This window comes from Sinocyclocheilus grahami, unplaced genomic scaffold (genome assembly GCF_001515645.1).
Source record: "Sinocyclocheilus grahami isolate Dianchi unplaced genomic scaffold, SAMN03320097.WGS_v1.1 scaffold201.1, whole genome shotgun sequence".
In the NCBI taxonomy this organism is placed as follows: Eukaryota; Metazoa; Chordata; class Actinopteri; order Cypriniformes; family Cyprinidae; genus Sinocyclocheilus; species Sinocyclocheilus grahami.
The window spans coordinates 959,400-973,235 of NW_015505380.1; the positions used below are offsets into that span (position 1 = coordinate 959,400).

A 13,836-nucleotide genomic window follows, 5' to 3' on the forward strand; every position below is an offset into this window, starting at 1 on the left:
TGTGTGTGTGTGTGTGTGTGTGTGTGTGTGTGATCCTTTGACAAACACTGACCTCTTGTGTTCAAACGTCTGAGAAACAGCTTCATAAGTTTAGTGACAATATCTGATGCACGACTAAAACCATTTTAACAGTAATGCACTTAAACTAAATAGAGATCATTAACCTCATGCTTCTGTGTGTGTGTGTGTGTGTGTGTCTGTTTTTGTGACATATGAGGACACGAATTAGTATAATAACAAGGGTATGACAGGTATTACAACGAGAAGGTGATTTATGAGGACATTACCCCATGTCCCCACTTTTCAAAACGCTTATAAATCACACAGAATGGAGTGTATTGAAAATCTGAAATAGCAGAAAGTCTCCTGTGAGGGGTAGGTTTAGGGGTAGGGTTGGTGTAGGGCAATAGAATATAGTTTGTACAGTAGAAAAACCAAAACCAAACTTGCAAAACTAAGCGCTGCATTCAAAATATCACAAACATCTCAAAAGCAAACACCTTTGCCATAATATTAATTCCTGTTAGATGTGTGTGTGTTACACAGAGAACTGTGTGTTGTGTTTTGCAAAAAGTGTTTTATGAAATTGAAAACCGAGTTTAAGGCTGAGAATATAGTGTCAGGTTTTGCAGATTTGGTGCATGCTTCTGCTGTTTGAGTGCCAGCTTTCAGAAACTGTGACGAGTGAAGATTGTGTGTGTAAGCAGCTGAAAAAAAACTGTAATAAACTAATCTTTATGTTAAGTATAAACAACAAACATTCACAGAGTAAAAATACACCATCCAGACCTCCTGCATGACTCGGAACTGCTTTCTCTACTGCTGACCTCATAAAAGTTTAGACTAGTCTAAAGTTAGACATCTAATTTTGTTCTTTAAGACTGGTCAAAATGTTTTAAGTTCGGTTACACAAAACAAAGATTAGTCTAAGCTGAATCCAAAATATAAGACTGGTTTGATTACCCCTTGGTTAACTGCTAGTTGGTCAAACTAGTTCTCAAGACGCTGTCTTTACATAGAGGCTAAGTTTATGCAACTGGATCTCAACACTGATTGTTCGAGCCATTTATTGTAAAGTTTTACTTGGCCACTGGGTGGCACTGTGACGCAGTATAAGTGTAACACCGGTGTAAGAGCCAGGTGTGTGCGCTGGTAATTGGGAAGCACACAGCAGAGTAGCGTGCAAGATGAACTATGATCTTATGCTGTGTCTTCAAGGTATGGACTTGGATTGTACATGTTAATGCACAAGGAACACTCATAGCAAGTTGTTTTGGAACAATTGTTATTGGAGCACAAATAAAGAAAGACATTTGTTTAGCATCTATTTCCGTTTGCACGGACTCTCTCATGTTATCAACGGCAGCGGCTTGGCTCTTACACCGGTGTTACACTTATACTGCGTCACAGTGCCACCCAGTGGCCAAGTAAAACTTTACAATAAATGGCTCCAACACTGATCTTAATGCCAATCTTAAAGGAACAGTTCCCCAAAAATGAAAATCAAAAAGGTAGTTTTTTTTCTTCATGGGAACAGATTTGTAGCATTATATCACTGCAGCGAATGGGTGCCGTCAGAATGAGAGTCCAAACAGCTGATAAAAACATCACAATAATCCACAGCACTCCAGTCCATCAGTTAACATCTGGAGAAGACAAAAGCTGAAACTAATCCAGCATTAAGACGTTTTTAACTAAAATACATAGAGTGCATAATCTATAATAACTCTTCCTCCTGAGATCATAGTTCATCTTGCACGCTACTCTGCTGTGTGCTTCCCAATTACCAGCGCACACACCTGGCTCTTACACCGGTGTTACAATTATACTGCGTCACAGTGCCACCCAGTGGCCAAGTAAAACTTTACAATAAATGGCTCCAACACTGATCTTAATGCCAATCTTAAAGGAACAGTTCCCCAAAAATGAAAATCAAAAATGTAGTTTTTTTTCTTCATGGGAACAGATTTGTAGCATTATATCACTGCAGTGAATGGGTGCCGTCAGAATGAGAGTCCAAACAGCTGATAAAAACATCACAATAATCCACAGCACTCCAGTCCATCAGTTAACATCTGGAGAAGACAAAAGCTGAAACTAATCCAGCATTAAGACGTTTTAACTAAAATACATAGAGTGCATAATCCATAATAACTCTTCCTCCAGTGAAAAAGTGCATCTGCTGTTGTCTCTCGCTTCAAAATCCAGCCACATATATGTTTAGAGCTGTTTTGGCTTGTAAACGCTGCTTGATCTCAGGGCTCTACGCTTACTTTTCTTTTTAGGAGCACTTGTTTTTACTCTGCAGGTTATTATTCTACTTGTTCTTATCCTGTCACATTCACACACACACACACACACACACACACACACACACACACACACACACACACACGTGTTCGCACGGTCTCCAGTCCAGCAGGTGTCGCTGCGCGTGCTTCTCTGTGTGGCGCAGCAGTGAGGGAGACTAGAGGACACGTGGAGATGTGTGTGTTCATTACAGTGTGCTGAAGCTGTTCTCTAATGTTGATGTGACTGCAGCGTTCGCCCATGAGCTCGAGTCCGGGTAAGAAAACAACAACAGCAGCAGCACTGTTTGATATGAATCAGGATATTAGGGTTTATAGTTTCTCTCAGTCTGTCGCTGTCTCTCTTACATTCAGCACTTTTTCATTTTACGTGTCCAGTAACTGATGCAAAACTGATTTGTAGCTATGTTTCAATCTGATTTTTGATGCAATAACACACAAGTAATAATTAGACTGCAACAATAAAACATAGCATGCATTGTATTTTAATAATTATATTATATTTATGCAGCGTTAAAGTGAATGATTTATGAAAATTACACTACCAGTCTAAAGTTTTAGAACTGTAAGATATTCAGTGTTTTTTTTAGAATGGTACAAAGCACAGCAAAATTACTTTTATTTAGCAACGATGCTTTAAATTGATCAAAAGTGATGATAAAGACATTTCTAATGTTACAAAAGATTTCTATTTCAGATAAACGCTGTTCTTCTGAACTTTCTATTCATCAGAGAAACCTGAAAAAATTCTACTCAGCTGTTTTCAACATAATAATAATAATAATAAATGTTTGTTGAGCAGCAAATCAGCATATTAGAATGATTTCTGAAGAATCATGAGACTGGAGTAACGATGCTGAAAATTCAGATTTGAAATCACAGGAATAAATTACAGCTTAAAATATATTCAAATAGAAAGTAGTTATTTTAAATAGTAAAAATATTTAAAAATTTTACTTTTTTTTTTTTGGTACTTTAGATCAAATACACGCAAGCCTGGTGAGCAGAAGAGACTTCTTCAAAAAACAAAAAATCTTACTGTTCAAAACTTTTGACTCCATATATTGCATAACAATTGATGTAAACAAACATTCAAATAACTGTGAATATCATTGTTTTGGTGTTTACAGTGTAAAGTGAGTTATTGAGGACCAGTTTTGTGCTTGTTTTCTCGAGCTGAGCTGTTGTTTATCTGTAGGTTTCTGAGATGACGCTCGTGGAGGGTCTGAAGGTTCTCCGGCGGGACGCTGTGGACTGGGACTCGCAGCGCTGTCGGATGGGTCCGGCTCTGATGTCCGGGTTAGGCCTGAGGCTGGGCGCTCCGGTTCTGATCCGGGTTCAGCGGGGGGTCTGTCTGTGCACCGCATGGCCACGGCGGGACCTCGCAGAGGGATTCCTGCAGATCAGCACGCAGTGTGCCACGCCGGACCTCAGCGCACAAACACTCACCGGACTCACGGTTAAACCGGCGCACATCACACCCCTGACCTGCCCCAGACTCTCCAGCGTGAGCGTGAAGGTGTTTGTGCAGAGACTAGAACACAAGCGGAAGGTCTCCGAGCCAGTCGTTCACAAGCTGCTGGAGGGTCTGTATGTGCACCAGGGACATTTGGTGGACCTGTCCGGTGCAGAAACAGAGATCAGGTGTGTGCTGGTTGAGAAGGTGAACTCGGGCTCACAGAAAGCTGGTTTGATTACAGCAAGAACTCATGTGGAGGTCAGTCTTGCTCAGACTGTTAAACACTTGGAGAGGCGTCCGGAGGTCTCGGCAGCGTCTCCGGGCGGCCTAGAGGACGTTTACACCTCGCTGAAAGAAATGATCACGTTTCCTCTGCGTTACCCAGAGACTCTGCGTCAGCTGGGAGTGTCGTGCCCAAGAGGACTGCTCCTGATCGGGCCCCCCGGCGTCGGGAAGACCCTGCTGGTGCGCTGCGTGGCGAGGGACATCGGGGCCACGCTAGTGACTGTAAACGGACCGGAAGTCACAGGTTCTCGACCCGGAGAGAGCGAGGAGAACCTGCGGCGCGTGTTTGATCAGGTGCAGGAGGCGGGTGAGGAGGGTCCGTGCGTTCTGCTGATCGATGAGATCGATTCTCTGTGCCCGAGGCGGACGGAGAGCAGCGGCGCTCCAGAGAACCGGCTCGTCGCTCAGCTGCTGACGCTGATGGACGGCATCGGCAATCACGAGGGCTTCGTCATCATCGGAGCCACGAACCAACCGGACGCTCTGGACCCAGCGCTCAGGAGACCTGGGAGGTTCGACCGAGAGGTAATTCTGGTGATCATTTATAGAGAAATATAATCTGAAAACCACACACACACACACACCGGGAGGAAAACAATCCAACGCTCTCCTTTGACTTTGTATTGCGGGAAGCTGCCTCCTTGTCATGTCTGACTTGTAACAAAAAACAGAAGAGTGTTTAAAAGCTGCTGTGTGACAAGCTGTACAGCAAACAAGCTAAAAAACCCAGAACTATGTTTTTATAAGCTGTCAACCACAAAAACGAGTGTTGAAGGACACAGAAGTAGAGCGCAACGTGTCTATTACTCTGAGAACTGCGCCCACTGGAGGGAAACGTAATCGGTGACAGGAACCATTCATTATTTGAATCATGTCAGAGGATTATTTCACCACCTGATGTGAAGCTGAGGGGAGGAGATGTACTGAGAAACTACATTTTATTAGATTATGTCAGTGTCTCTTTTCCTTACCTTCCTTTTGTTTGAGAAATGAACTGAACGGCCCAACGTGAAATACCCCGAGTATTATCTACAACTATTTGTGTCCTTAAACTCTCATTTTTTTGTGGTTGACAGCTTATAAAAATGTAGTTCTGGGTTTTTTTTAGCTTGTTTGCTGTACAGCTTGTCACAACATTGTTTTTAGACATTGTTCTGTTTTTTGTTATAAGTCAGAAATGACAAGGAGGCAGCTTCCAGCAATACAAAGTCAATGGAGAGCGTTGGATTGTCCCGTGTGGCCATGGCCTGAATGTGCTCTGTCTCTATGCGTTTTGGCCCTTCATGATTCAGTTTGATTCTTTCGGACAAGTTCACTCATGCACTGAATCATTTGCAGATGTTTATCACACCATTAGAGGATAGAAAGACACAAAACAAAAAGAGCACTGGATTAGGATCACCTACAATCCATCGTACTGCTGGAAACAAAAACGTACAGTTGCCTTCTGTTGTTCGTCATCTACGAAGCAGCTCTTAAAGGCGTAGTTCACCCAAAAATGAAAATTCAGTCATTCACAAACCTGTACGAGTTTCTTAATTCTGTTCCCCATTGACTTTCATATTATTGTTTTCCATGCAAGTCACTGGCTATCGGTACCTGTTTGGTTACCAACATTCTTCAGAATATCTTCTTTCATGTTGAACAGTCGAAAGAAACTTATACAGGTTTGGAACAACTTGAAATTAAGTGTCCCCAACTAAGCAAGCCAGAGGAACCAAAACTCCATCGGTGACAGAATGGAGAAAAAACCTTGGGAGAAACCAGGCTCAGTTCTCCTCTGGATAGACGTGAAGACAGTAGCCTACCGATACAGTGTGAAAAAATGATCAAAATATGATGGCTAGAAATGCTCCTGGCTGTCTCTGTTCAAAGGCATGTGTATCTGAACGAGCAGCTGTTTTGAATCTTGGCCGTGGTGTTTTATGGATCTGGCGTGTCCTGCAGGTGATCGTCGGCGTTCCCTCGCTGCTGCAGAGGCGCAGTATCCTGAAGAGTGTGTGTCGAGAGATGCCGCTCTCCTCTGAAGTGGATCTGAATGCTGTCGCTGAAATGACCTGTGGCTACGTCGGGGCGGATCTGAGCGCGCTCAGTAGAGAAGCAGCGCTGCAGGCCATGCGACAGTCGCAGGTACAGTCACTGAGATCCATTCTAGCGGTAGAAGTCTCTTGTGTCCTCTCTTGTTGAGATGTTGTTGGTGTTGTTCAGGCGGGAGCGAGTGAGCCGGTGTCGATGCAGCACTTCATGCAGGCGCTGCGGATCGTGCAGCCGTCATGTTTGAGGAGCAGTATAGGAGCCACTGACTTCAAACCCGTCAGCTGGGAGCAGATCGGAGGACTAGACGACGTCAAACTCAAACTCAAACAGGTTTTGCACGGTTTTGCACATACTGGCAACCAGGGCTTGACATTAACACTAGTGGTCGACCGATATATCGGCATTGGCTAATACTTTTTCTGTTTGGCCGTTGTGTTCGAGGCGGGACTTTTATTTTGATGGCACTGAGAACGGCAAGAATGCTTCTGATTTTATTTCATGCAGTTGATAATGGATAATCAACAGTAACAAGCTTGTGCCAGTTGAGGCTCACGCAGCCTGTCTGTATGTGACACAATCTCGTGGAGAAATCAAAACAAATAAACACAACTGCACACAGAAGAAACATACTGCGGTGATAATGCAACTTAGTGTTTATATTTATAACATGTAGCCTAGTTAAGCAACTTGACACGACCAAGAGAGTGACGCTTTCCCTGAAAACCACAAATGTAAATTTGACACTGATTTTATAAAAGAGTTCAAACGAGTAGTTAATATACGTTTTAGTGTAATACTGTCAATGTTGACAGTTTTTGCTCAATTTGGTTAACAAAATTAGTCCCAAACAAAGATCATGGTAGAACAACGCTGTTTCATTACTGAATGATTCAGCGTTTATGAATCATTTGAGTCAGTGATTCACTGGTCCATTCATAAAGACAGGCACTTTGTTGAATGAATCAGCTGTCTGAACGAATCATTTGAATGAATGCCACAATGACTCACTCGTTCAGACAGTCACTTACTTTCAAATGTAAAAGTAGCTTAGCTTTGCATTTTCATCCCAACATTTCATATTTGTATATTTTAAACTGATTTAAAACACCAAGCTCATAACATTATTTATGCTGTTAAAATTTTGCAGTGTAAATGCATTCATGCTTTCACATTAAAAGGCGCCTATTATGCTAAATCCACTTTTACACTGTGTTTGGACATAAATGTGTGTGAACACAACCACCCTACAATGCTAAAAATCCACCCACTCCTCATTTTTTAATCCTTATTAAACCAAGTCAGTCTCACACCCCAAAAATGACATTTTCCAGCTGTTATAATAAATGATCTGTCGGGTATTTTGGGCTGAAACTTGACACTGGGGACACCCAAGATCAATATTACATCTTGTAAAAAGGGCATAATAGGTGCCCTTTAAGCTGTCTATGTAAATGCATCTAATGCCACTTCAGCTGTTTCTGTTTCTTCTGCAGTGGAAAAATTGGTTTTGTTACTACTTTGATAATTAATTGATTTTTTTTATTTTATTAGTAACAGCCCTATAAGTGTCTTATTATATTAAATGAAATTATTAATAAATTCTAAGAATTTGATATGATGCATGCATGCATTTAATATGGTTAGGGGAAAATGCCCTTTATAAAAAAGCGACCTGGAAGACCATTTAAATAAATGAAAGTATGCAGTAACTCAAGTCGTATAAAACGTAATTTCCCAACAACAAAATTGTGGCTGGTGGCTAGTAAATTTGGAAAACCACTAGCCACAGTGGCTGGTGAGCAAAAAAAGTTAATGTCAAGCCCTGCTGGCAACCTTAGTTCAGGCCGATTTGCATGACTTTGCTTCAGTGTAATGACGAAACGCGTACTGTATGACGTTTGTGCTCAGAGTATCGAGTGGCCCATGAGGTTTCCAGAGGCGTTCGTGCGGTTGGGTGTTTCTCGGCCCAGAGGAGTGCTGCTGTACGGGCCACCCGGCTGCGCTAAGACCACGCTGGTGAAAGCAGCAGCATCTTCATCACACTGCACCTTCCTCTCCCTCAGCGGGGCCGAGCTCTTCTCTCCGTATGTGGGAGACTCTGAGAAAACACTGGCGCAGGTCTGACATCCTCTGATTCAGTGCTTCAGTTTAGAGCCGTTGATTTAACATGTTCATTTGGTGCAAAAAATAATGTTAAAATTTAATGCAGTCGCCCCGTCCAGACCTGTCCCTCATCTTACACTGATGCAGTGTCTGATGAACATGAAGCAGGATGACTGAGTCTATTAGAATGCAGTTATATGAGCCTAAAATTCAAGATTTGAGCACAAAAATATTATGATGTAGTTTAGCTGTATCACAACAGCAAGAGTGCCGTTTTTCCCCAGTATCTGCAAATGTGATATTGAATTTATACATCAGTTCGATAAACAAGATCATATTGTGTTACATTTTAGACACCCTATTGTGTTTTGCTCAGCTGAGCATGTCTGATCAACACACAGCAGTGATTCCTAACTGAATTTTGAATGAATCGAGTGAGTCAATGATTCAGTGATTCTTTCATAAAGAAAGTCACTTGCTACGTTTATGAAAGAATCGGCTGAATGAATGACTCATTAAGACAGTTTGGTTTTTCTCTTTAGTTTCATTTTGTTTATGATTATCTATGAAATGTTGAATCAAAATATTTACTTCTAAAGCTACTTTTTTGTTGGTGTTTTCTATTTAACTTGTACATTGTAATAATGACTTCAAATTAACGTTTGGGGGGTGATTTCTCAGCCAAAATTGATGTGCAATTAACTTGTGATTAATTAATTGGCACATTACATAATAACAAGTTAATTGCATGACAGTCATCTGTTATTTAGTGAGCACTTAACACCTAAAACTACACTGTTTTCTCCAAGGCACATCGTTTAGCTGATGCATCCCAGCAGCTCTGGAACCTCAAACCTTCAGACAAATAAGCTCTGTCTCTCCGTCTGTCTCAGTTGTTCGCTCAAGCTCGTGCGTGCGCTCCCTCCCTCGTGTTCCTGGATGAGATCGACAGCATGGTGGGCTCTCGAGGGGACGGTTCCTCTCACAGCGTGCAGTCGCAGGTTCTGTCGGTTCTGCTGACCGAGCTGGACGGAGTGGGAGTCCGGACCGTGGAGAGACGCAGCACCGGGAGAAAGACGGCTCAGTTAGAAGGAGGAGAGCAGGAGGACATCAGACTACAGCAGGTCAGAGACGCATACCTTCACTGAGAAACTTCTGTCTCTGACCGGATTTCGTCCCAAACTCAAAGGAAGGAACAAGAAATATATTTTGCTTTCTGTTGTGCTGTCTTTGATTCATGCTGATTTAGTTACAGTTATGCATTTAGCAGATGCTTTATTTTCAAAAAAGTGACTTTGTGATGTGATCATTATTACACGCAAAGTAAAACATAAGGATGCATTACAGTCCTGAGAATTATAATTAAATTTTTTAACATTTTTATGCATGTGGCAGATTTATTTACAGCAACTTATGCTGCATTCAAGGCACAATAACAAAAAATGTGGTAAATAAAGATTACTATAGTACATTTAAGTGTTAAGTCGCTGGGGTATATTTGTAGCAATAGCCAACAATACATTGTATGGGTCACAATTATACATTTCTCTTTTATGCCAAAAATCATTAGGATATTAAGTAAAGATCATGTTCCATGAAGATATTTTGTAAATGTCCTACTGTAAATATATCAAAACTTAATGTTTGATTAGTAATATGCATTGCTAAGAACTTCATTTGGACAACTTTAAAGATGATTTTCTCAATATTTAGATTTTTTTGCACCCTCAGATTCCAGATTTTCAAATAGTTGCATCTCAGCCAAATATTGTCCTATCCTAACAAACCATACATCAATGGAAAGTGCATTTATTGCATAAATCTAAATTTAGAAAAATTGACACTTATGTCACATATGTGCATGTATTGAGCTGTAATGCAAGAGTGGTTTTTACAGGGCTATAAACACTAACTCTATTGTGTTTCAGATGGAACTCCAGGAAGTGTGTAATAAGGATGTTTTGATCGTGGCTGCCACTAATAGACCAGAGGTTCTGGACAGTGCTCTGCTCAGACCCGGCCGACTCGACCAGATCATCTACGTTCCACCTCCAGATCTAGAGGTGAGCAGACGGTCCTAACATCAGATGAGATCTGATCATCTCTTTTCAAACCCCGCCACACCATCTTCCTCAAAAAATAAGCCACACCTGTATTGCTGATTTAAAGTCAGCATGAAAGAGAAGTTGCAACAAAGTTTTCTACTGTATTTGTGAGTGAAACGATATCGAACAGGGCAGGGACTTCATTTTATCTGTCAGTTGTTGATTGATGCTGAAAATACAGCTGTGCATCACAGAAATACATTACAGTTTAACACATATTCACATAGAAGACATTATTTTAAATAGTAAAAATATTTCTCACTATTACTGCTCTTGCTGTGCTTTGGATCAAATAAATGCAGGGCTGGTGAGCAGAAGAGACTTCTTTAAAAACATTAAAAATTGTACTGTTCAAAAACTTGGCTGGTAGTGTGTATGCTTCAACATTAATGTATGGATGAACTGTTCACAGTAAGATGAGTAACATGCATTAAGAAAATTAACAGGGTCAGTTGACCTATCAGTAAGCCCCTCCCCTCGAACGCAGATGAGCCAATGGCAGTCGAGTATCAGTTGCACGGGAGCGGAACTCAGACATCTGTAGGTTTCAGCGCCATAGAGAAACACTGGAGGATCCGAAGCGCGCATCGGTTTTATTGTTTATGCTTCAAAAATGGAGAAACGATGTGCCTGGGGTACTCGTAACACCGATTCCAGCTGTCCTGAGAGCATAGGCACTGGAATTAATTTTATTATATTTCCTAAACACAAACAAAACGGAGCAAAACGTCCCAAAGCATTCCCCCCCAATCCCAGTGAAGACAAAAACGTTAGTTTTCTGGTTATCATACACTCGTTAAGTTACACTTTACCGATAGGTCAGTTGTGATTTCACACTGACTTTAAATGGTGTGGTGTGCAGCAGGTGTTTTCTCATGCGTTCTCATTAACAGGCTCGTCTGGCCGTGCTGTGCGTCTGCTCTGAAAGCGTCCCGCTGCATCGGGACGTGTGTCTGCAGGATCTGGCTGCTCAAACTGAGCTCTTCTCTGGAGCTGATCTAGAAAACCTGTGCAGAGAGGTAAACACACACTCGCCTCACGGCATTCCTTCATTTGCTTCTGTTCTGTTGAGCTGGACTCTTCTGTGTGTCTCAGGCGGCTCTTCTGGCTCTGCGCGAGGACGGACTCGAGGTTCCTTGCGTGAGGCAGAAGTATTTTCTCAAGGCGCTTCAGGGTTTGAGTCCATCACTGAGTCCTCAACAGCTCCAGCAACGCTTTCACTCAAGCCTCTATTAAAAATATATACAATAAAAATGTTTATAATTTGTGTACAAATGTCTTGTTTCACACACTCTTCAATCTGCAAGTAAAAGGTGAAGCACAAAAATATCAGTTGTGTTCATATTTAAGGATATGCAATGAGAAAAACATACTGTAACATTCTGATTGTAATACAGAACTTTATAACCTCAGATGGAAACCTTAAAGTGACTCGGCTTTAGTATAGTGTTGAAATAATAATAAAAAAGCCACAATGTCCTCTTAACGGTTTTAAACAATGTATAATCTCACAGAAATTGACCGTTAGTCTAGAGACAAGTGCTAAACATTATATCCCCTATAGAGGACTAATCTGTCACATTTGGGTCTCAGAGTTAATATTAGAAATAAATGTTATCAACAAACCCAGATCGCAGGTAAATGCCGATTCAATTACCACAAGGAGTCACCAATACTGACTAAATCAAATCGAAGGATAGAGAGTGTAATCATTCGTTTGTAAACTGAACCGTGAAATACCTGAGTAAAGTTGAAAATAGAAGTTTTCTGTCGTGGTTTTCATCTCGCTGGAATGAAGCTGGCAGCTCGATAAACCGTGAAGACTCTCAGACCAACCGTCAAAATCGGAATTTGCGCGCCTTTTTGAAATTCGCGCTTCTTCTAAAGTACAGCTAAACAACAATAATGATGTTGGGATGTCATTGCACTATGCAAAATTGTGTCACATCATCGAATCTCAGCAAAAACCAGTTATTAGGTTTAGGGGGCAAACACTTCTTCACACAGGGCCATGTAGTTTTGGATTTTGTTTCCCTTAATAATAAAAACTGCATCTTGTGTTATCTTTTACTAATATTTAAATTAGTTTGATGATCTGAAACATTAAAGTGTGACAAACATGGAAAAAAAATAAGAACTCAGGAGGGGGGCCAACACTTTTTCACACCGCTGTATATGTTCATTTATATTTGTTCGTAAAATGATCAAAAATACATACTATAATATAAATGACTGTATTTGTAAACACATTGAATTATTAAACACTTACACATTTTTCAACAAAGTTTTATTTAATTAGCTAGTAAAACTGTACATTCTGAACAATTATAGTTTTAAGCTGTGTATCAGTAGTTAGTATGCTACAAGAAGAGTCTGTAAAAATAGGGCATAATCTACTATGTTAATATGAAGGAATCATCCATATTGATTTTTCACCTGCATTTTAAATTACGCATTGTATTTTGTGTTTTCGGGTTACAACGGATAACAGATAATGTCCTGGAAAATAACTAGTACCTTTTCCATTTTTCTAGATATTTTTATTACGGTGTACTAACTGCTCAACAATCACAGGTACAAGCTAACAAGGTGTATCATAAATGAACAATTATTCAAATATTATTATTATTATTAAATTGAACAATTGCATGTAGCAGCTAACTTAATTCATGTGATTATTGTACTGCTAGGCATCTTTGGTTTCCTCCTTTTGTGTAATTCAGATGGAAAATATGTGCCTTTTTATCATTTGAGTCGCTTAACAAAAGTTGCCAAATAAATTTTAAAAATAGCTAAATTTGTTGCTAGGTGCTTTTGGAAGAAAAAGTTGCTAGGGTAGTCTGAAAAGTTGCTAAATTTAGCAACAAAATTATTAAATTGGCAACACTGTAATGGGAGTTTCTGGATCAGTGGGCGGGGCCATAACGCAGGGGTGTTTTCCATAGATATATATATATATGTAGATGCCTCATTAGCAACTGTTTCTATGGGCCGCTATACGTAAGCCGTCCGCCATCTTGAAATGGTCAACTTGACGTCATTCACCATAGTAATCACTGAATATTCGATATTGAAGGGGTGGGGGGTCAGCCTGTCAGTGCTCAGACCATACGCCGCACACTGCATCAGATTGGTCTGCATGGCTGTCGTCCCAGAAGGAAGCCTCTTCTAAAGATGATGCACAAGAAAGCCTGCAAACAGTTTGCTGAAGACAAGCAGACTAAGGACATGGATGAGACCAAGATAAACTTATTTGGTTCAGATGGTGTCAAGCGTGTGTGGCGGCAACCAGGTGAGGAGTACAAAGACAAGTGTGTCTTGCCTACAGTCAAGCATGGTGGTGGGAGTGTCATGGTCTGGGGCTGCATGAGTGCTGCTGGCACTGAGGAGCTACAGTTCATTGAGGGAACCATGAATGCCAACATGTACTGTGACATACTGAAGCAGAGCACGATCCCCTCCCTTCGGAGACTGGGCCGCAGGGCAGTATTCCAACATGATAACGACCCCAAACACACCTCCAAGACGACCACTGCCT

At 41.1% G+C, this 13,836-nt stretch overlaps 1 protein-coding gene across 2 annotated transcripts; it reads left to right on the forward strand.

The window, feature by feature from the left end:
- Positions 1-2,458: 2,458 nt before the first annotated feature.
- On the forward strand, positions 2,459-11,691 carry afg2b (AFG2 AAA ATPase homolog B). Of its 2 annotated transcripts, XM_016285734.1 has the most exons (9): positions 2,459-2,566; positions 3,508-4,578; positions 6,001-6,183; positions 6,262-6,420; positions 7,999-8,208; positions 9,087-9,317; positions 10,122-10,256; positions 11,192-11,317; positions 11,394-11,691. In XM_016285734.1, exons 2-9 carry the CDS (start codon positions 3,517-3,519, stop codon positions 11,532-11,534), a joined length of 2,247 nt encoding a protein of 748 aa, XP_016141220.1. In that variant the 5' UTR covers positions 2,459-2,566; positions 3,508-3,516; the 3' UTR covers positions 11,535-11,691. The 2 variants fall into 2 exon arrangements, with proteins under 2 accessions (XP_016141220.1, XP_016141221.1); XM_016285735.1 differs by lacking the exons at positions 6,001-6,183; positions 6,262-6,420.
- The last annotated feature ends 2,145 nt before the right edge of the window (positions 11,692-13,836 follow it).